At 37.9% G+C, this 23,224-nt stretch overlaps 1 protein-coding gene across 7 annotated transcripts in view; it reads right to left on the bottom strand.

The window, feature by feature from the left end:
• The window catches only part of LOC132111815 (ral GTPase-activating protein subunit alpha-2-like), a 180,876-nt gene that overhangs the window by 50,662 nt on the left and 106,990 nt on the right, over positions 1-23,224 (bottom strand). For 3 of the 7 annotated variants that reach the window (XM_059519423.1, XM_059519426.1, XM_059519419.1), the window contains exons 16-35: positions 22,626-22,799; positions 20,294-20,437; positions 19,566-19,676; positions 17,620-17,687; positions 17,448-17,538; positions 17,038-17,107; positions 16,943-16,995; positions 15,771-15,872; positions 14,266-14,459; positions 14,078-14,176; positions 13,395-13,550; positions 9,148-9,276; positions 8,912-9,040; positions 8,655-8,713; positions 8,398-8,506; positions 6,760-6,870; positions 6,605-6,673; positions 6,271-6,408; positions 4,295-4,478; positions 742-1,546 (exon numbers count right to left, since the gene is read on the bottom strand). In XM_059519423.1, coding sequence (XP_059375406.1) covers positions 742-1,546; positions 4,295-4,478; positions 6,271-6,408; positions 6,605-6,673; positions 6,760-6,870; positions 8,398-8,506; positions 8,655-8,713; positions 8,912-9,040; positions 9,148-9,276; positions 13,395-13,550; positions 14,078-14,176; positions 14,266-14,459; positions 15,771-15,872; positions 16,943-16,995; positions 17,038-17,107; positions 17,448-17,538; positions 17,620-17,687; positions 19,566-19,676; positions 20,294-20,437; positions 22,626-22,799 — 2,995 coding nt within the window. Of the gene's footprint in view, positions 1-741; positions 1,547-4,294; positions 4,479-6,270; positions 6,409-6,604; positions 6,674-6,759; positions 6,871-8,397; positions 8,507-8,654; positions 8,714-8,911; positions 9,041-9,147; positions 9,277-13,394; positions 13,551-14,077; positions 14,177-14,265; positions 14,460-15,770; positions 15,873-16,942; positions 17,108-17,447; positions 17,539-17,619; positions 17,688-19,565; positions 19,677-20,293; positions 20,438-22,625; positions 22,800-23,224 lie in introns of all 7 variants that reach the window. The other 4 variants (XM_059519420.1, XM_059519422.1, XM_059519424.1 and 1 more) reach the window with 4 other exon arrangements.

Raw genomic sequence — 23,224 nt, 5'->3', positions numbered from 1 at the left:
CCCTTATCAACCTTGATTGACATATTCTATCATATTATTTCGATACATTTTGGCTGTTTTTTTGTTTGATTGGCCGGGTTTTTTTTTAGCTTTTGGGCTAGAAATCGTCCGTCCAATCTGGCAACACTGACAACTCCAAAAACACAATTATGCCTCAAAAATCAAGATATTGGGGCAACAAATTCTTCTGTACGTGTTTTTGTCTCATTTTATTTTTTATTTTTTATCACATGGTAAGCAATATTACAGCGAGACAAAGCTAACAAAGAGACAAAGATAACAAATTTAATGACATATCTCGTTATTATGACAAATTATTACATTTTAATGAGAAAAAGAAGTAATTTTGATGACATATTGTTATTACGAGAAAATATGTCGTTGAAATGACATCTCGTTATTACGACATAATTGAGTGTGCCAGTAATGCGTCACCATAGAAACCAGTTATTTGATATTTAAATAATTTTTCACAAAATTGCCATTTTTATTTTATTTTATTTCCACTTCCAAATAAACTGTACTTTTTGTATATGTATAGCTATGTGACTGTGATTGTAAACTTGTTATAAATCTAAATATATGATTTATGTTTTTATTTATTGTACCTTTTTATAAGAGACCCGTAAGAACCAATGAGTACTGATGTGAAAAAAAGAGCAACTTTGGAAGTGGGTTACTGATTTTTCATTTTGGGATGTGCTGCGATGTTTTCCAGCAACTCCCAAGAAAATACAATACCTGCGATCCCATGAGTTCATGCCGAGGTCATTGAGGAGAAGTCTGCAGAGGTAAAAAGGAGATTTTGGCTCGTGGTGTGAGGGCTCTCTCTGCCTCTCTGCTCTGATGCTGGGGTCTTCAGTCTGTAGCCGGGCCAGCTCCTCGTCCTCCTGCTTGGCCTGTCTGTGGATGGCATCCGTGATGACCCCTTCCATGTCAGGATTCATGCCGATGGGTGGAGAGGGCGGCTGGGTGAGCCTCAGCTGGGGCTGCGGCAGGCACTCTGGGCTGCTGTGGCCAAGGTCTTCCAGTAGCTGGTCCAAGACATCCACGCCATCTTCCACTTCCAGCTCAGAGGAGCATTTACTGGAGCGCACAGAGCACTGCTTTTCAGAGTGTGTGGCGTTGTGTGACAACTGATCCCTGCTGCCAGTGAAACTCAAGCCAGTTCCATCCAAAGTGCGGAACAGAACAGCGCCGTCCCATGAGTACTTTCCTGAGATGTCCCTGACGATGACGCGGACCTCAGAGGAATGATCCCTCGGGTTGGCACTTACTTGGGACGTGCTGGAACTGTCAGAGGGGATCTGCAGGTATGAGACCAGTGTGCTGTCATTGAAGACAAAGAGCTGCAGATTGGGGCTTTTGAAGACTTCAGAAGAGAGCTCGGAGGACTCTACGTAGGGGTTATCGTGGTTCTCACTGACCAGGCTGTTTAAGAGGGCAGGGCCGCCACTGAGAGGATGGTGGCCCAAATGATTGACCAGGTGTGTCATTACCATCCGAGCGGTCAGAGGAATCAGCTCCAGGCTTCTCCTTTTCTTTTCTGGGACATGAAACAACACAAGTTTAGTAAATTAGAAAACACTTAGCTTACACAAAGGATTAGTTGAACCAAAAATGAAAATCCAGTTATCAATTTATTTAATCTATTTTTTTAAAGGGACAATGCACATTAATAATAAATGTACATGTGCCCAAGAAAGGTGTCGCAGAGAAGGGAAATGAAAGCAAGAAAGTGAGAAAATAACAGTACAGCACAGAAAAGAGTCCATGCAGCTCAAATAAAAATACAAATTAATAGCACATATTACACTGGGATTATAAAAGTATAATATTTATATAGTATTGTTCTGGATGTAAAATGTACCTGACTATCAATAACCTAATTCCTTATATTATATATAAAAAATATAAAAAATTTAATTGCGGATGTATTGACAGTATGTATATGTAATAATTACTCTCAAGTTGTTACAAATCAGACTTTGGTTCAACTTCAAAATACAAATTAAGATATTTAAATGTGAAGACTGAGATTTATGGCAGCCCTCTTTTAAGTCCATGTAACCTCAACACTTATGTAAAAATCTGCCCATCACCCTGTTATATTACACGACTCGGTGGGATATGTGACTCTGATATGTCAGTCAGGAGTGTTATTCTGCAGGTCAACTGACTGTTTTCACTAGTGACAGACCAGGCCAATTAGGTGGCCTTTATTTGCAGGTTTGTTTTTAATTTGGCTGTCCAGTTGGTCAATTAACAGAAGTGTTGCTCAATACCTATATCAGTTTTAAAATGTATTGCAATCTCGATTTAATTTTTCACTAAATATGTACTAAATATTTTTCAGTTGAACTTTTTTTGTATCAAGTCTTATATTGGCCAATCTGGTACATATTTGTACAGGCAACAGGCACAGAGAAATTCATATTGGTCAACCACTAGCTGTCAGTGGCAATCCATTCCCTACATAGTTGTGCTAGTTTCATTTCTCTCAGATCACTCTGAACTCTCTTCTCAAATTATCAAGCTATTTCAACTGATATTTATATTTCATGCCCATTTGTTTAATTCATTTCTTGGTAAGTCTTTTTTAAATTATCATTTACAGTTAGCTGGCCATTATCACAAATGATTACACATCTCTCTGAAATACTTGATATATTTATTTTTTGGACTGAAAAATACAACAGGTAAATAATTTTTGTATAATAGCTGCTGTGTGACTGACTTTTTGGGGGTAATACAAGTCCTAAACTGGCTGACTGTGTACAGTATTTTCCCGTACTTATTCTCAAAAGCTGGTCGGTATACTGGCTTTCAGCTGTCATGACCAATGAAGGCCATTTTTTCCATTGTTTGCTCCATGTACACACGTGTTCACACAGACACCTTTAAAATATCTATTCATTCTCCTAAAACAAACTCAAAGGGCTGCACTAATGAGCATCACAGCTTTCGTGAGGAGTGAATAGGGCTCTGCACGCACTATGAATTAAGTCCTCCGAATGCTGAACACCTCTCAAAAAGTGAGAAATCTAGCGTTGTCATTAGGGGATATTAAGATTAAGATGCGAGAGAGAGAAGGGGGAAACAACCCTGAAGTGCTCACATTGTGACAGTGCTATCAATACCATCATCTCCATCAAAGTGGAAAAAGCTCTTTGCAAAGACGAGCAAGTTGCATTAGGGATGCACAGAGCTTTGAAGTGAACTAATCAATATGAGCTAGGTACTGGAATATTGCTTATGAGTTGCTCTTTGGTTTGGTTTTTTACATACAAAGAGATATAAAAGGCATGTCAACAGATGGAGATGTTTGCGCTGCAAAAGCCAGTATTCTTTTTCTTCCTCTACTCCACCGATATAAATATTCTGTCATAAAAGGCATCCCTGTTGAAAAAGGAAAGAACAACCCCCACAGCCCAACCCCACCCCAACCAAAAACAGATGACATTTGATGACATGCCAAGGTAGAAAACACAAGAAATATTGCCTAATGGATGAAATAAGGTCGGAGTAGAAAAAAATGATTTCTTTAATAATTGGCACAAATGGGCTTGCTTTGAGTGGATGAGGGAACTAATGCACACCTCTTTACAAATTCTGTTTCATTCCACATTGTGCTACATTTGCTCTAATATGATTCATAAGAGCTCAGGATAAGAACTCAAAGGACAAATTAAAAATGTTCATTTTTTATACTTTCTTTGCTTTTCAAGGGCAGTTTCAACATTAATGCTGAAAAAGTTGACCAAGTAAATTAAGTCAAAATTGCCTTTACATTACAGACATTAAAGAGTAATTTGTGTTGATGTGAAGCAAAAATTCTTACATTTAATAAGGTTTCATGACAAAACGAAAATGAATATTTAAGGTAATATGGTTTATCTCACTATATATAAATATATATTTGGAACTATTAGTAAATTTAAAATAACGAATACTACCAGGATGTAAACATAAACTGTATTTTACAAATTAACTTAAAAAAAGCTAAATAAATAAAACCATAATATTTATAATAAAACATATCATTTAAACCTTTTTATTTTTTTCTAAAGGGTGGTTTAAAAGTGCAAAATCATGCATACACTCTTAATGGTCTTACAAATAGGCCCTTTCTGCTTTATTTAGATTTTGGGATGAAATATTACCCGGGACAGTTAATGACATTAGTCATGACATTTCCCTAGGCGTGCTGTACACAACAACATAACACAATTGCAATAAGATTAATTACACTATTTACTGTATGTTCCTCCAGAAAGCACAACAGAGTCCTTACCTTCAGCCACAGTGAGGAGATTTCCGAAGTCTCCCATGACATTGTGTATGGGTGATGGTTCAAAGCTCTTGACATTGCCTAAAGTAAGGAATGGTTCATAGTCTGTCGACAGATCAGCAAGGCTGAGGAGGTAGTGACTCTGCTGAGTGTGCAGATTAGACCCTGATACACAAGTGTGCAGCACCTAAAACAGCAGAACAGTGAATTAAGTACACTGGTGATACACTACAAAAAAAATGGCTTAAGAAAAATAAATAAAACAAAATAAAAAAATAAAATATATGTGGGCCTAATACAGAACCCTGGGGAACACAAGATTATTTATTTAATAATGATCTGCATTTCTCGTTGTTGTAGACTGAATTACAAATACAAATTGTAATGCATAAGATACTAAGGTCCTTGTTTAGATGTTAATGCTTTTTTAAAAGCCTAATGAGAATGCATTAAATAGCAAACACTGTTAGGATCAACAACTCAAAGATTTCTTCAGCCATGAAGATGCTCTTCTTGGCACTCCACTGAGATGCATTAAAAAGAAATCTGTAATAGATTGAAACATTGTTGTTACACCCAGACGGTGTGGTTGAGTGCTACAGGGATGCCATATGGAGATGGGACGATATTTACAATGCTAAGCCAGGAAACTCAGTGAGATGGGCTTTATGGGCTAATAATCTATTTCTCTAGTGATATGGGAGTGTATCGATGTGCAAAAACAGATGGCCATGGCTCTATTGGCTGGAGAAGATAAGACACAGTCCAGCACAGTTTATCACAGTGCCTGAACAGGTTTGGTCTGTTTGATTTAATTAAGGCTTTATCCCTTGGCTCATTCTCAAACACAGCACACTCACACAGCAAACAACCACCCTGTAAGCTACATAAATACAATCAGATATAAATTCATGTTGTCAAAATACCTAAAAAATAAAACCACAGAACTTTAATTTTGACACACAATCAACACCACAGAGCCACTAGTGCCATCTGGCTCAAATGGAAACTGCTGATAAATCAGAGGTATGGGTCACGCAAAGGTGTGATGGATCATCTCTCAATGTAAATCAGTAACAGACCATCTTACAATGGACTTCAGTCGGGCCATATTTAATTGTAAAGGCAGAAATTTCTTAAGCCATAAACTGACTGCTTTTCCTGTAGGGAAACAAACTGGCATAGCATAAAACAGTCATATAGTGACAAGATGAGAGAAAAACAAAACTAATTCAGGAAAATTCATTACTCTAAGTGTTAAACTAAATTGGCTGTTTCTGAGGATTCAACTTGATTTTCATTAGTCTATAAATGTAGTAAGTGGCACTTCTCAAACTGCTGCATAAATGAATCAAGACTCCATAACATTAAAGGACAGTAATTACCAATTATTACTTGAGTAGTACTATAGGCTTGAGATGCTAATCATTATTTCTTGCACTTAATTGAGACACGACACTTGAATGTGCGAGTACTGGTTTGCTGTCCTGATGAGGGTTATGTACATGTGTTCATGCTAGACACTATTCAGCTCTGACAAATGGAAGAATAAAGTAATCCCAATGAGCATATAATAACTAGCGGAAAATGATTAACAGTCAAACGAGTGCAGAGGAAAACAAAGGACATTTATTCTTCCCTTTCCCCCTTTGCAGCAGGTGCATTTTCTCTCATATGATGATGAACTGAATTCTTAAGTTCAGCATTCATTGGTGAGCTGATCAATCCAACAATGGGACATTTAAATAATTTGGCCATTTTTTTCTGGGAGCATGACATCTGCACAAAGGTCTGTGTCTGTCTGCATCTGCACAACAGGCCGGGACTAATATCTCATTTATTCTGTGCCCCTCAATGCCCTCTCATTAGTGTCTGATGACTAAATACGAGCTCTGAGGGGACGACTGCATTTATATTAAAACGCACATGCACTGGAATATTTCTGCTTTAATTTTAAGCATCGAACTACCTGTACCCACCCTGTAAATGTAGTCAAGTAGAGGGGCTTTCTGCGAGGCGGGGTCATCCAGCACAGGCATAGTGATGGGCTCCAGCAGGATGGAGAGGGGTAAGGCCATGCACCAGTCCAGCAGGCACAGCAGTAGAGACACCATTAACTAGAGCACATGGAGAAAGCATTCGTTCAGCACACTCTTGACACGACCACATAACAATCAATAAACCTGCCATAGACAAGCTGTTAGGAAGAATGAACCAATGAGTAGAGAGACAGGATGAAGTGATGTGTGCTACTAATTCTGGATTCCCATGTCCAGCACAGCTTAAACAAACAGTGATGTTTTGCTTGCTTACCTTTTTATCTGCCTCAACCGTAGAGTGTTCAGCACTGGGCAGAAGAAACGCTATGGTTGCTACAAAAATCTACAACAAACGAAAAGTGGAGATTAAGTAGGCATCCCTTACACAATACTTAACAGATGCATCATGCGGATGGAGACCGGTCGTACCTCTATAATTCTTTTGGGAAGGGACGGGTCCAGTCTCTGTAAGTGCTGCCAGTGAGAAATCAGTAGCTGAAAGATGTCACAAGCCACATTGGCCACCACCTTATTTCCAAACTAAAAGACAAAATTACATTCATTATCACATTGCATCGTGAAGAAAGGAAGAAATACATTTCATTTTCAGAATTTGATATAATACTAAGTAGATAAGATTATACTTCTTGTCTTTTATAAAATATACACTATCACTCAAAAAAAAGAGAGAAACTTTTATTTGAACAAAAATGTCAGTAAAGACATTTAAAATGTAACAAAAGATTTATATTTCAAATAAATGTTGTTCTTTTGAACATTCTATTTATCAAAAAATCCAAAACTATTAAGTCGCACAACTTTCAACATTGACAATAATAAGAAATGTCTCCTGAGCTGCTAATCAGCGTATTAGAATTAGATTTCTGAAGGATCATGTGACACTGAAGTCTGGAGTAATGATGCTGAAAATTCCATTTTAAAATAAATTACAATAGAAAACAGTTACTGTAAACTCTGCAATAAAATTCCACAGTTATACTGTATTTTTGATCAAATAAGCACAGCCATGTTGAGCATTAGAGACGTCTTTCAAAACAAAACAAAAAAAACGTACCAATCACAATAACACCATTGAACAATAGTGTATTATAAAATATACTGAAAAATGAAGAAACGAATAAAACACATTCCACTTGCAATTCGTTTTGAAAGCAATACAATTTCCACTTCGAAATGATCAGAGAAAACAACAGTTTTGCAGTTGTCCCCAATTTTTGTCAATATCATTTGGTATTAGTGATAATAGTATTAGTGATAAAATATGGTATTTTTAATATGATGTTGTAAAAAGGACAATTGTTATTTCTATTCATCACCCACTTATTTCACAGAGAAACATTGCTGGGAAGATCTCAGGTTAATGGATTGTGTCTACTGCTCTACCCACAATTTTCTCTGCCTCTGGGCTCATGTGGAATCTGAGGTGAGAGAGTGAGTGTTTTCTCAGAGTAATAGAAGAGAGGCAGCCACACATAAACTCCCAACAGTTCAGCACATGCTTTTAGAGATGGAAACCCTGTTCTTCTGCCGAAGCTTTATTTTGTCCTGAGCTCCTCTGAGTCAACATGAACAGGATGTGATCACCGCTGCATAAGGTAAGGGAACGAGGACAATCAAGATGGAAGTTATCATTCGAAAATGAGTGGTTTTAAATGACTCAACTACATTTCAACTATACTGCCATTTAACAATAATACAGGTACTTACATGTGTTAACCGTTTGGAATTTGTTTAAAATCAATAGATTTGTGGTAACTTGACGTTATGTAATACTGAAGTACCACGGGTGACCATTATATTTATTGTTTATTTACATATAAATAAAATTGATCAGGAAAAATACAAGCATATTTAACCTGGCAAAACTAAAGGTTTTCCTTTGAAGACTGAATGTAACTAACGTTCACAATCCTATATAATCTTTGGAATTTCATGGCTGTCTTCAGAGACAAAGTTCAAAACTGGTAAATTACTAACTCAAATTAATCCAGCTAATACAGACTAGTAGAAGAGACTGATGGTGAAGAACGGATCAAATATAATCACCTTCAACGTGACGCCCAGGACGTTAATGGCGTCTATGACCTGAGGATGAGTTTCTGTCTGCCTCAGCTCCTCACACACCCACAGCCCCAGACTGCAGATCGCTACACACCTAAAACATATCGCTGTGGTTGCAATCAAGCATGACGTTTGAATGGGAACCAAATAAAATGCCAAAAATGAATGCAAGATCACTCAGTGTCCTGGATCTATGTCAGTCAGGAGAACGGTGGGTAAGGAATGATCTGGTTGTGCAGTACCTGGCTCCTTCACATGTCTCGTTGCGAGCCGTCTTCAAAAGGATGTTCACAAGATAGTCCTACAGAAAGAAAGCATGACAAAGACAGTTAATACTGATACAACTGATGACATATATTAAGGCTAATCACCGGTTCAAGGTTCAGTCTTGTGAGCATGGTTTACTTATTAGTACATCACATATTTAAAAGGTAGTTAAAAAAGTCATTAGAAATGAGTAATAAAACAAATGATTTGGTTAACTTTTGTAATGGCATACCTTCATGTCCTCTTTGCCAACTACGATATCCTCGGATCCAGGAACAGTCTGCAAAGAGGGGATCTGTTGATACAGGTTAGGGAAGCACACCAGCGAACCAAGAACTGTCTGTGCCTCGACCCGGGGAGCCTGACATGAGCATGAATGGAGAAAACACCACATGAAGCTGTGTGCTTCTGGAACTAGTGTAGATGCAGATGTATTTATTTCAGGAGTGACAGCAGCAGCAGCAGTACCTCAAAGGAGTCAGTATTGAGGACACGAGCAGCCGCGGTGATGAAGTCTCCCACCAGCATGGTGAAGCCTGGCAGACCCAGGAAGAAGAAGCGTGGTGAGCACCACCTGATCATGGTGTTCAACACATCCTGAGCACATGGAAGAGGAGGGGGAAATAAACATTTAAATAATGATCATCTGTTGGGGAGTGGTGGATGAAGAACGAAAATCAAGTACTTGAACAGGTAAGGATAAACAAACAAACAAACAAAAATATTACTGCAAGTAGTCCTTTTCAAGTGCGTATCGCTACGGGCCCCATGCATCCCTAGTTTTTACATACAAATGTGTATGTCCACTATCACGCATTTCATGCTTTGGGTTTACACAACCTGTGTAATTCACAAATAACTACAGTATGTAATATGTATGTCAATATGTACATCTCATAATCATCAATATTAAAATCCAGATTGAATAACACGCACACTCAAGCTCAACACAAGAATAAAAAGTTAGACAGACATGAACAGTTCAGTGCCTCACTTTGACTGGATAAATTGTTCAGATCAATTCACAAATAAATCATCGACTGTGATTTGGTACAGATTCATAACCACAGCTGGAACATTGCTATTTTTTTAAATTGCGCTTCTGAGTGGGTGTCAATTTCTTCACTTCTAAATAATGAGGAACCTCATTTTTTATGAAATGTAATTCAGTGAAAGTGTGCAAAAAACAAATAAAAAATAAAAATAATTACTGCAATAAATTAAATTAGACACATTTGAAAAATGTACAGTACTGACAGATTCAAACTCAGGTTTAAGCACTTACAACATTTCGAGGGCACAATCTCTAGACTTCAGGTGTGAATCATTACATAACTCTTTATAAACCACCAACCACTTCTGCCTCTCTCACATTCGTTTTTTTAAACCACCGTGCCATGTGCATAAACAAACAAATGCATAAACACGGCTGCTCCGTCCAGCCAGATTTGTCATTCTTAATTGAATCCTTTGTGAACGCTGTCAGATGAAGAAAAACAAAAACAATATAGACAATCCTGGCGGCATAAAAAGTCCTGCCGAGAAGGAGATGTGAAATTGGTGGAAGCGGTGCAGCTGCAGGGACATTTTACCCTCATTCTGCAATAACTGACCTTTGCAATGCTTAGCAACCAGTAGTAATTAAGCGCCACCAAACTGCTGCGTGATTACCCAAAATGAGCATTTTGGAGGAAGCGGCAATTCTGCAAAGCGGGACTATTACGCAGCGGTAAATACAGCAAGCACAATCTGAATCCACACAATTGTGACAATTAAACATGGCCAAACGGTTTAAAATTGTCAGAGCAGTACAAGGACATTTATATGTACAGACACATGGGTGAATGTGCCTCGATTGGTCCTTTCCATCTGAAGACTCTAGATCTACTGCAGCTTTTGGACAAATACCTCAATTTGTGACATCTACATGACTCCGAACGATGGAGGTAAAAATCTATGTGCTGATGGTCAGTGTATATTTATTAAATCCAGCCAGTAGCCAGTAACTCCTGTTAGCAGTGCTCTTTTGTCGACTTTCCTGTTCCTTTAGCGGTGATCAGGGTTCCTGCACAGATACATTTCATAGCACAGTTTCTTTTCAACAATAAAATGTATTATACATCAATAAATATTGACGTATGAATCACTCAAAGGGTTATTATATGCTGGTAATTCTGTTTGTGAACCAGCGACATTCTACTGATATAAAATCACCATAAAATTAACACTGCTCATTTATTTATATTTTATGATGCAGTGTTAATTACATTCACATCATTATTATTTACAGTAAATATGTGCCCATTAATCTTCAGTCAAATACATTAATGTCCCATCTTCCTCACAACAGCATCTCTTCTCTGATGAAGGCAGAGCAATAACTTCAGATCTTTTTTCCCTATATTCTGCCAGTCAACCATTTAGTTTGCACTTTCTATAGTCTGAAGGTCAAAGTCAAGTCCCACCCTTAGGCGTGTCATAATGTGAATTTTGCAAAACACAAAAATATGCTAATTAAGAAAAAACATTTTTTACAAAGAATTTTTTAGCACTAAAAATAAAACCAATGCCATTCTTTATACTTATTTACAATTGTGTTTAAAGTTTTTCTACAAGTTATATAATTATGAAAAACAGTAAACAAGTTTCACCCAAATTTAATTTGTCTTTTAATTTATGAAATTTAAACACATTTTATTTTTGCTATTAGAATTAAAACATGGAAGAAATATTGTGATTTATTTCTTTAAAAAAATAAAGTTTTATACATTTTTTCAACAGTAGTAGCAGTATCACATACATTTTACTAAATAATAGTAATATTTCTAGCACAATGCCTTTATGTAAAAATTAACTTTTAGGCCTAATGAATGCATATTTGTCATTTTAACTGAACTTAAGACTGGTGGTGATGCTTAAGATATTTTTGGTCATTGAGGGTTTCTGTAAAAAAAATAGTAATAGATCATATTAATTATTATTAAAAGATAATACTACTACTAATTCTACTATCATACTAATATATATACAATGCACTATGAATTGATGAGCTGCTGGGCTCATGAATATTAATCACATTGTCTGCGTTCGGTCAAACTGATTTGCTAAAATCAAAACAGGGACGGTACTAGATCAGCGCCAGCCAATGAAATTGCCATTTGTGCATTAGCTCCGCCCACTACCGGAGAAACCGGTATGTCTTCTGCTTGTTCGAAAATGAATATGAATAATTCTAAATGAACTATTATTTTGACAGGAGAAGACAACAAAGAATAGTTTACATATAGCGTGTCGATTCAGCGTGGTAAGACTCTCGCTCTATCTCTCTTTGCATGTGTGAGAAACAGCGCTATCAGTAAAGCGACGGTGAGTCGTGCGCCTTCACAAAGAGTTTACAGAGCATCAAATACATGTGCATTGTGCGTCCATTGAGATGAACTGAAAAGTTCAGATCGCTTGATGGAGAGAGAACTCTGAAGCTCAGATGCTGAAATTAATGCAATTAATGTCTCTGCCATTCATTAATTCACACAGAGACGCGCAGAACACGGATTCATATTTCAAACAACTTTTGCGGCTTAACATTTACAGATACTGGTCCATATGGAGATTTGATTTGATCAATTTATGCTAACTTTGACAAATTCCATGACTGTCCATATTAAAATGTAAGTTTCATTTTCATGACTGGATTTTGAGATTCCGTCCTCGTTTTCTGCTTCGCGGAAATCATAGCGCTGAACCGGGTTTGAACGGGACCTCGGTACTACCGGTACATAAAGAAACCTGGTACCGTCACATTTACATTTTTTTAGTACCTACTTGGTACCGAAGTACCGGGTCTTTTGACAACACTAATGGGGACTAAAAACCGCCAACACACATTCATGTCCAAACTTTTGCATAATAGGTGCCCTTTAACTTTAACAGCTCCATCAAGTGAGTGGTAAAACAAAAGCAGAAGTGATGCACTTCTACAATCCCGCTCATGATGTTACTGAGCTCTGTCCATTGCAGTTCAACATCCAGGGCGCTTTTATTTTTTGACCAAATAAAAAGAAACCGAAATGAAAAGTGTGGCACTCCATGGGACGCAGCGCAGTGCCAGCACACACCACTGGAGATCTGAACATCATCAAAACCAAAAACAAACAAAACCTGATTAGCGATAAAACCTATAGAAAAAAAGTTGAATGTATATTAGTCAAAATCAGATCTAACACTCTTTTGATTATTCAAAAATGATTCTTTGTGAATATTTAGGAGAGAAGCATTGTATCACATACAGAACCAGGCTGCTTTAGTGAGCCTTTACTGCATTCACAAGAATCAAAGACTGTTGCACCCTCTAGTGGTCAACTGCATGATATTTTTTTATATATATATATATATATATATTCTTTTTAAAGGGATATTTCAGGTTAAATACTTAGGCTTAATTCTACAGACAGAATTCGAGAATGAAAAACAATACAGCAATGCATTTTCAGTTTGACGTACAGGTGTCTAAAACCCCTCTTTATTGATGGATGTACGTTTTCTTGACGAGTCTGATTTATGAATTCCTCTGGAGCTTCCACAACTCCTATGCCAAGTCCCTTCCTGGTGTGCATGTATATCTCTCCATATATATGCTTATAATCGATAAACAGAAGTGTAAAACCAAGAACAGAGCACAAGCAGGTTTAATAAAACACATGCAGAATCAGCTGTACCTGATCGTTGCTGGTGAAGCCTTTGTGCATGACGTGGTAGAGGTGCACCAGGAAGTCACTGTTGGGCAGCACGTCCTGATGTTTGGTCATCATCTCACAGATCAGCTTATACGCCTGGAGCTTCCCAGCCTTGAACTCTGACGGCAGCATGGTAGCCTGAACCATACATAACAAGTCATTCTATTTTTAATCTGCCTATTCTGATTCAACACAAAAGGTCTAGAGTAAATACAGTAAAGCATGCCCAAATTAGCATATGCATGACATCACTGGGCTGTATTCGCATTCCACCTAGTACTGTACATCTGTTTGCTCCTCTCCTACACGCTGTGCTTATTTCATACAGATGAATTCCCAATAAAGGCCAGTTTACACCAAGAATGATAACCTTAAAGATAACTATAATACCAATATAAGCATCCTCAACAGTGCATGGTAATGTTCTATTGCAGTTCTGTAATCTGCAACTTAAAATACTTCAAAGTCAGGTGGATTCTGATTGGTCGCCAATTATGTTTATCAATCATCAGCTGGAAAAATGAACAATTCTGAAAGTTCCTCTATTTTGTTATGGTCATAGTTCTTGTGCGGACTCCACTCTGTGGCTTTAATTTTAAATTTAGAATGACTATTAAAGCTTTATCTGTATTGTTATCTTTCTGTTCTACTATACATCTTGTTACCTTGAAGAGCCAGGAGGCCAGCATGCGCAGAGGAGGGATGAACAAGGGTCTGGCCACGGCTGTGTCTGCATCCACTCTGACCCCGAGATTATCTCTGATCTGAAACAGGAGTTTAGGAAAGAGTTCTTCATCATTTAGTTTCTAAGGTACCTGTGAACCAGACTTTGCAGAGAACGGAGGGAACCTGCCTTGGCCAGCTTGTGCCAGAGCTCGTAGAGGTAACTGAAGACCTTGGCGTGGATGCGGGCACAGCGGACGCTGTTCACATCACCCAGGATCCCCAAGATCCTCCTCCAGAGAACGAAGGCAGAGTCGGCGTGCCAACCGGTCAAGCTGCCGCCGGCGATGATGCTGACGTCATCGGCCAGAAACTCACTGCTGTCTGCAAGGAAGAGCAGACACACAGAGTGAGTACATCACATCAACTTTGAATACGACTTGAAAGAAGATTGATTTTGGCTTAACAGACGCTTTTTTAAAATCAAGTTCAAATCTGATCCTCAGGCTTTTGATGAAAGATAATTAGATCATCTGTCAATCATCCTTATACCTAACTGCATTATATGTTTTGAACATAAAACTAAGCATTTAAATATTCTCTTACTAAAACATATTATTACTGTATATAATGGATATGATGATATATAATGATGACTTAAATTTACATTGTTTTATGTAAGTATCTGCTATAAAGATCTCATTGATTTACATTACAAGCAGAATTTCATCATACTTTTCAGTCATATAAATATGCTGGCCTCCTGGCTCTTCAAAGTAACAAGATGAATACTGAAAACTTGTGCATCTGCACCAACAAGCATAATTTTGCTCAGTTTGTGTCTGAAGCACGAGCTCCACAATCTCACTTCATCATACTGTATGAGCCATACAATCTAAGTAAAATAACTTTTATTGTACCTTCTGATCTCATTGCAAAAAGCTCTTCCTTTGGGTTTTTATGTCTTGCTTTTTAGTTCAAATATCTAAAGACTCTTAAATCAAGATACATTTACTTGAGGAAGTCGTTTCATGAGAAAATAATGAAAATGAAGTGAGATTATGATTAAAACATGAGCAAATATTTGCCATTTATACTTCGTGTTCTTGTAGCTCAAGTGGTAGAGCATCGCCTTATCTAGCGCAAGGTTGGGGGTTCGATTCCCCGGGAACACATGATAGGTAAAAATTGATAGCCTGAATGCACTGTAAGTTGCTTTGGATAAAAGCGTCTTCTAAATGCATACATTTTAATTTAATTTAAATGTAATACTCAATTGACAGATCTTTGTTCTTGTTTTAAGCATTAAAAATGAAATAACACAGAAACGTTAGACATAGACAGCAGGCGAATGAAGACAGGAATGGGAGCTCCAAAGTTCAGGCACAGTCAAAATAAAAGACATGTTCTGACACATCGGCCAAACAGAAATCAGACAAGGCCAATAATAAAAGATATAAATAAATAGGTAAATAAAGCCAAAAACTACTAAAACTAGTGTTAACTCCATGTTCCTGTCAATGAAGAGGATTTCAAATGAGTTTTTTATGAGGTTTCGTTTTGGTTAAGATGTAGTCTTAGAAGAAAGCTGTCTATGTGAAGGTTTGGAAACATGTTTCCTTCGATGGATGGAGGCAGAGTGAAGAACACAAGATGAGTTTGGTCTGAGCGAGGTTGAGAGGATGAGTGCAGTACCCAGATGGTGAGGCACATTCATGGCATCCTCCAGGAGCTGAGGGCCCTCACAGCAGCCATGAGGCAGGAGGAGAGCCGGAGACACTGGGGGACAATCTGACCCTACACAACAACACAGTGATGGATGGAAGGGTGCTGGAATCACATTCACACAAACAGGGAAAGCAGACACACTTAACCACACATAAGACACAACAGCTGATCCTGATACAATCATTGAATAATCAGTAGCAGACGCTAGGATGATTTAAAGCAGTGCTTCTCCACCTCAATCAAAGGCCCGACACTTCTCTGGAAATAAACTTCAGGATTACAGGCATTTTCAATCTACTTCAAAGCTTCGCCACTTTTTTCTTCGTCATTTGTGATTTACTAAACAAAGGGGTGGTCACACTAAACTTCCACGTCAAGGTCATGAGATAACGTCACACTCTGTGGTGTCTTTTTTTAATCATAAGTTCAAAAATTGTAAAATGTAAAAATGAATTAAAAAAAAGAGAAAAAGATTATTACAGAATTTTCATTAGCTTGGGGTTAAACTTTGCATGAACTTGTTTGTACCCTTGACTGTCTCCCACAGTCATGTATCTTATAAATTTAAGATTTTTTCCCCAGCATTTTTCTACACACAATTTCAATCCAATGAATGTATAGTCATTATAAATAATGTCAATTAAATATATTTTTTAAAATTAATTATTTTATTAGGCACCCTCAAATATCCAGGTTTTCCAAGACATTGTAAATTGGAACAGGATGAATTAAAATATTTTTATGTGCCCTTGGACATCAGTGGGCCTCGGGCTCCTGGTTGAGAACCACCGATTTAAAGGAATGTTCTGGGTTCCATTCATATCTCTACTCACAGCACTGGTGCTAACCTAGTCTATGGATAATAAACTGCTAACAAATACTGTGTACAATTTTTTATGTCCCTAAATGACATGTTTTTAAGGTGCTTTATCTGCCATTAGCCAACTGTACATCATATGGCGTTCTGCTGAGTCATACTGAATCATACGTCATACTGAGACCAAAGAAAAGGGCAACAATAACATCAAGAACACCACAACTTTCAAACACAGAGTCATGTGGCAGCACTTGGGATGGGACACATGGGTGTTGGGCAGGATCAGCGTTGAGAGGGGATGAGCTGTGTTGAGTTCTGGTACCTGCCAGTGCTTCAGTGTGACTGAGCTGGAGGCTCCTCTGGCTCACTGTGTCCACGGCTGCACTCACGTCACGAGCAGAGAGAGAGTCCGGCTCCTCCTCGACCGCATGCCACACCTCAGCATCGTTCAGATAACCATTAGACGTCTCACTGCTCACACTCTCACCTGACAGAAGAGAGACACTCATATTTATCACACGGCTCTAAAAACACAGTCTAACACACAGTTGTTTTGCTTTTTTAAATCAATTAAAATCAAACAGAACTTGGGGATAGATAGATAGATAGATAGATAGATAGATAGATAGATAGATAGATAGATAGATAGATAGATAGATAGATAGATAGATAGATAGATAGATAGATAGATAGATAGATAAATGAAAATGCACATTTTTACATTATTATTATTATTATGGTTAACAACAAAGCAAATAAGAATACAAGAAAGCAAGAAAGATAAACAATATTTCTGTAAAAAGGAGAGATCACTGGACAGAGCTCACTTTTCTCCCGCAGTTTAATTTTCAGGGATGTTGGCGCTCCGTCTGCTGGATAATCCAGATCTGTTGGACTGCTGCTCCGCCGGATCAGAATCTGAGAATATCCACAAAACTTCAATAAAATGAGCATGTGAAGAATCCTTGACTGAATCAAATGCAATGCAATGTTACTGACCGTGGGAGCTTCGCTCTCTCTCTTCCCTGTAGAGCTGCTCTCTGACACACACTCATCTCTCTTCTGACCTGCATTTCATACCAGCACATATCACAAATCATGCTGCCTGTGATTTTCAAGCAGTTGGCTAATATGACCACTGTGCAAACAACCCACTGCATATATTTTAATGTTATTTGTTTAATGGCATCTTTTTGCCAAGAACTATGAATAAACGTAATGAATAAAAATACAGATGTGGCCCTCCACAATCTTATCTGCCCATCCCTTCTCAATACAAAAGTTCTCTAACATTGTGCTTTGCGCCACTGCTTTGGCAAAACATCGCAATATGGCTCAGTGTGATTTGCAGAAGGATGGGATTTATTTAAATAAGCATACAGTCTATCTGCATTTCAAAGCAATTTGTAAACCTGCTTTCATAGAAACTGCAGTTGTCCACAAAAATAAAAGCTCTTGAACATGAATTCATAGACTTGTTACAAAATAATCATTTTTACATTTACATTTGTTGTATAATGCTGTTGAATTACAATAGTTATACAGTGGCATGCAGAAGTTTAGGAAACCCTTGCAGAATCTGTGAAAATGTGAATAATTTTCAAAAAATAAGAGATCATACTAAATGCATGTTGTTGTTTTTATTTAGTACTGTCCTCAGTAAGATTTTACATAAAAGATGTTTGCATATAGTCCACAAGACAAAAAAAAAAATGCTGAAATTATTAAAATAACCTCATTCAAAAGTTTGTGAACCCTTGGTTCTTAATACTGTGTGCTGTTACCTGATGATCCACGACTGTCTTTCTGTTTTGTGATGGTTGTGCATGAGTCTCTTGTTTGTTCTGAACAGTTAAACTGAGAACTGTTCTTCAGAAAAATCTTTAAGGTCCTGCAGATTCTTCAGTTTACCGCTTCTTTCACATATTTGAACCCTTTCCAGCAGTGACTGTATGATTTTGAGATACATTTTTTTTCATACTGAGGACAACTGAGGCACTGAAACACAACTATTAAAAAAGGTTCAAACGTTCACTGATGCTCCAGAAGGAAACGAGATGCATTAAGAGCTTTTGGAATTTGAAGATCAAGGTAAATTGTACTTAATTTGTGTTCCGGGAAACATACAAATATCTTCTGTTGCTTACGAAGGGCAGAACTAAATGGAAAAAAAAATATTTCAACAAAATAAAAAATATTTGACCATCTCCATCGTGTTCAAAAGTTTTCACACCCAGCTCTTAATGCATCTTGTTTCCTTCTGGAGCATCAGTGAACGTCTGAACCTTTTTTAATAGTTGTGTTTGAGTTCCTCAATTGTCCTCAGTGTGAAAAGATGTATCTAAAAAAAATCATACAGTCACTGCTGGAAAGGGTTCAAATATGTGAAAGAAGCGGTAAACTGAAGAATCTGCAGGACCTTAAAGATTTTTCTGAAGAACGCTGCTCAGTTTAACTGTTCAGAACAAACAAGGGACTCGTGCACAACCATCACAAAACAGAAAGACAGTCGTGGATCATCAGGTAACAGCACTCAGTATTAAGAACCAAGGGTTCACAAACTTTTGAATGAGGTTATTTTAATAATTTAATGTTTTTTTTTTGTTGTCTTGTGGACTAAATGTAAACATCTTTTATGTACAATATCTTACTCAGGACAGTACTAAATAAAACATAACATGCATTTAGTATGATCTCTCTTATTCGGTTAAAATTATTCACATTTTCACAGATTCTGCAAGGGTTTCCCAAACTTTCTCATGCCACTGTATATTATGGTCTTAGAGATAACAATAAAAAAAAAAATAAAAAAAAAAAAAGGTTTTAGGTCTGGGTTTTAAAAAAAACATTCAAAAGCACTGTACTATTCACCAAATACATTAATTTCTAAACCCCTACAGTCATGAGTCTATTAGTGTGTGTAATGTGTGTGATTGTGTGGATACCTGGGAAGGTGTCGGTGATCTGCTGTGTGATGTCAGAGGTGCTGCTGCTGCGGGGCAGAGGACAGTCTCCATCCCCTATCTCACATTCAGACAGCTGACACTCCTCCACATCTAGTGGACAAACACACACACCGTCACCAAAGCTGCATCTGACACCATCGCCATGCTTATCAGAACTCACAAGAAACACACATCTATTCATGGGCCCTCGACTTGTTCAGTGTTTTCATACTAACAGGGCAAGCATGCATCATGAACTGTGGTTCAATAATTAAATGGAGGGCACTAATGGAAATCACCTTTTGTATTTGCATGATGATTAGAGAATCAAATAAAAGAAGTTATATAGTGTGCTTATACAGTGGCATTTTATTAATTGCAGCTTTCCATTTAGTCTGTGAGGGTTTCAATTGTCTACAAAGCTTGCATACTCCTGCAAACACACTAGAGCTAAAACTAGATGCTCCACATGCTTATAGAGACACTCTTTAATTCAGTTCTTGGAGCGTAAATGAATGTGTGAGTGTTTCCATTAGTGCTCTCTGCACTTCCTCTGCCAGTCTGGAATGAAAGGAAAATAGAAGTATCCTAATAAAAACAAAACCAATTATTCAGTGCATTATCTGCCCTTTTCCTGGCTATGCTCAATCTTAAATGGAAGCAGATGACGCCAAGATAGAAAACAGGAAAGGAAAGTTTGGTGATGGAGACAGGAAACAGGAAGTTACCTGAGAGTCTGTGAGAGCAGTGAGAGTTGTGAGAGATACCAGGTAAGAAAGAGCTGACAGTGTGGAGCAGCATGGGCACACTCTTAGTGGCCGGCAAAGCCTCACAAAGATGCACACAGTTGCTGATAGACTGACTTCGCTTAGCTGCTCACAGAAGCAGAGGAGAGAGAGAGAGAGATGGGGAAGAGGATCAGTTGCATTCTACAGCTGTGGTAATAGCAAGACAATTTATGAAAGGTGAAGCGGGTCATTTCTGTGCAGCCAAACTCACACACCTCTGGCTGAGCCAATATTTAGGCTTCAGACGTCATCAAATTTGAGTGCACTAGTAAAGACTATTCTGTAAGAATCAGAGCTTAGTATTAGAGGAGACAGTATTTTAAAATCCTCAGAAATGACACACTTCAAATTTAAATCAAGTGCATGCTGTTCCCAACCCTGCAGTAACACACACACACAAAAGGATTGTCAGTGAGTGTTTTTTTGTTTATCTCGGAAATGCCGATAATGTGCTTTAAAACTGAAATCAAATAGGAATAAAGCTAAACAATGTTGGAAAATACAATTATGCATACTGTCACATTTATCAGATTCATGAACATAAAAAATGGTTCAAAAACAAACACACAAAAGAACCAAATGAGAGTAAAAAATAAATTGGCTAGTTGTCCAACAAGCAAAACTTCGGTAAAACTTCATATATTTCAATGCAACCAAATGGGATCTGAAAATGGAAATAAATATAGGCTTCCAGTCTGTCTTTCATCAGGGAGAGTGGAAAGGCAGCTTTGTTTGACACAAGCGATTCAACAGTCTACAAATACAAGAAAACAGTTGAACGACTTCTACCAAATAAACCAAAATAGAACAAAATAGAATGAATCTTCTTCACAAGTCTAAGTCCAATCGCTTAGAGTAACACTACACACCTTTCCGATCTTCAAGCTCCACTGATATATCAGTCGTGTCTCGGTAGGATTCAGGGTCAAGGGGCTGTTGAAATGACTAAGCCAAAGTATGAGCAATAGTAACAGTGAACGCCAACACACAGACTAAAATGCAGATTCTGTTTCACAACTTCATGTAACCATCACACCAAAGCACAACCTGAAGAATGAATGCTGCAAGTCTTTGTTCTGTAAAGAGCTTTTTCGCCAACAATCGATTGGTATTTTGAAGTCAAACAGAGGACACACTTTGAGGATTTCTACCCGCGCTCTCGTTCGGCTCATGGCGTCCTTTGATACTCAATCCCCGAGAAGGAAATATGAAGCACATTATTTTAAGTTTGCTCTGCCAGCTCTGATAAGACAAAATATTAGCATTGTGTTTTTTTGGCCACTCCATGTCACGTCTGGAGAAGAGCCGTGAAAGCGGAGCGCTTTATTATTCCCTCTACGGCGTGCTTTAATTACCGCCTTTTCTTTCTAGATGACATCGCTTTTGCCGAGTTACCTATTTATGCATATTAATGAGCATTAATTACGCTCTTAATGAAACTATCAAAAACAGGCAGGCAGTTTGATGAGGCGGCTCTCCTAACGAGGAGGGAGGACACTGGGCTGTTTGAAGATTAATGTAGGAGAAATCCAATTAGGCAAAAGAAAAGCCACGTCGTTTCATGTGCGCACACAAACAATCGAGGATGTTTCTGGGGGCGGTGTGTGAGAGGCGTCCTTCAGACTCAAACGCATCTGCTCCAAACTCAACAAGCTCTCCACCACAACGAGACACAATCATCTCCAAACCAGGAAAGATTCAAAGGAAAATATTTCTGCGCATGTGCATTTAAGGAGACAAATAGACAGAAAATTCATGTTTGAGCGCCAGTTGTACTCTAATACTAATTCAGGAACTGAAGTGACTAGTTGACTGTGCTTGTGTGGGTCAACTATTCTTGGATGGCTTCAGTTCCACTTGTTCTAAACATGTTGACAGCAAGAGACAAATCCATCAACTCCAACGTACTGTGGATGGAATTGTGGAGTCAGAAAAATGTACAACAAAATGAGAAATATCACGGAATTTGGCAAATTTTGGATGAATAAATAAAAAGTAGAGCAGTACACTAAATCCAAGTGTCGTAAACTAGTGGCATATGTGATATATGAAGTCTGCATGTTCTGCATGTCTCAGTGTGAAGAAGCGCCACAGTATATCTACAACAAATATTCAAGTTTGAAGCAATTGTGATAGAAATACATCACAGTATAGTATAGTATAGTATAGTATAGTTCACTTCTCAAAGTATTGAAATTGAAATTATTAAAACTAGAGGAGTGAGAGGAGTGTGAGATAGGAGCATTTCTGAGTCCTGCAGATTAGCTCTAACCTGAAGCTTTCTGCCTGACGTTGTTGCGAGCTTTCTCCACAGCAGGAGCTCCAGTGGTGGTGGCACTGCGAAACCTCATGGGCTCCTGAGCGCCCACCTGATCTCCAGAGCTCCTCCAGCTCAAAGAGAACGACCGCGCCCCATCTGTGGACTTCTGGGAGTCCTGCGACACTCCTGAAAAACACACACACACTCAATATTACTATTATTTCTATTATTATTACTGTAACTGTCTCTGATTTAAACTCCACATATCCTAATTATTTCTGTAAATGAGTTTTTAATGTTCCGAGAAATCCAAAGGTGTTATTTATATGCAAAGCCAACATGTCAAAATGGTGTTGCATTTTATTCTTTCATGATCTGACATTCAATATAGTGGGGGGTGGAAATTAAGATTAGTTTATTACCCAAAATAAAGTGACTGTTTATTGTTTATGGTCAACAAACGTGGGACTAATTTATAAAACTAGCCATTTCTCCACAAAATCAGGAGTTAACTTAACTTGAAGAGTATTTTAATCATAAACTACACTGCACTGCATGTTATAAGGTTAAACATGTTATATATCATTCAAAAGTTTGTGGTCAGTAATATT

Source organism: Carassius carassius, chromosome 31 (genome assembly GCF_963082965.1).
Source record: "Carassius carassius chromosome 31, fCarCar2.1, whole genome shotgun sequence".
NCBI lineage: Eukaryota > Metazoa > Chordata > Actinopteri > Cypriniformes > Cyprinidae > Carassius > Carassius carassius.
The sequence above is the reverse complement of the archived record's forward strand: the minus strand, read 5'-3'. Positions and strand labels throughout refer to the sequence as shown.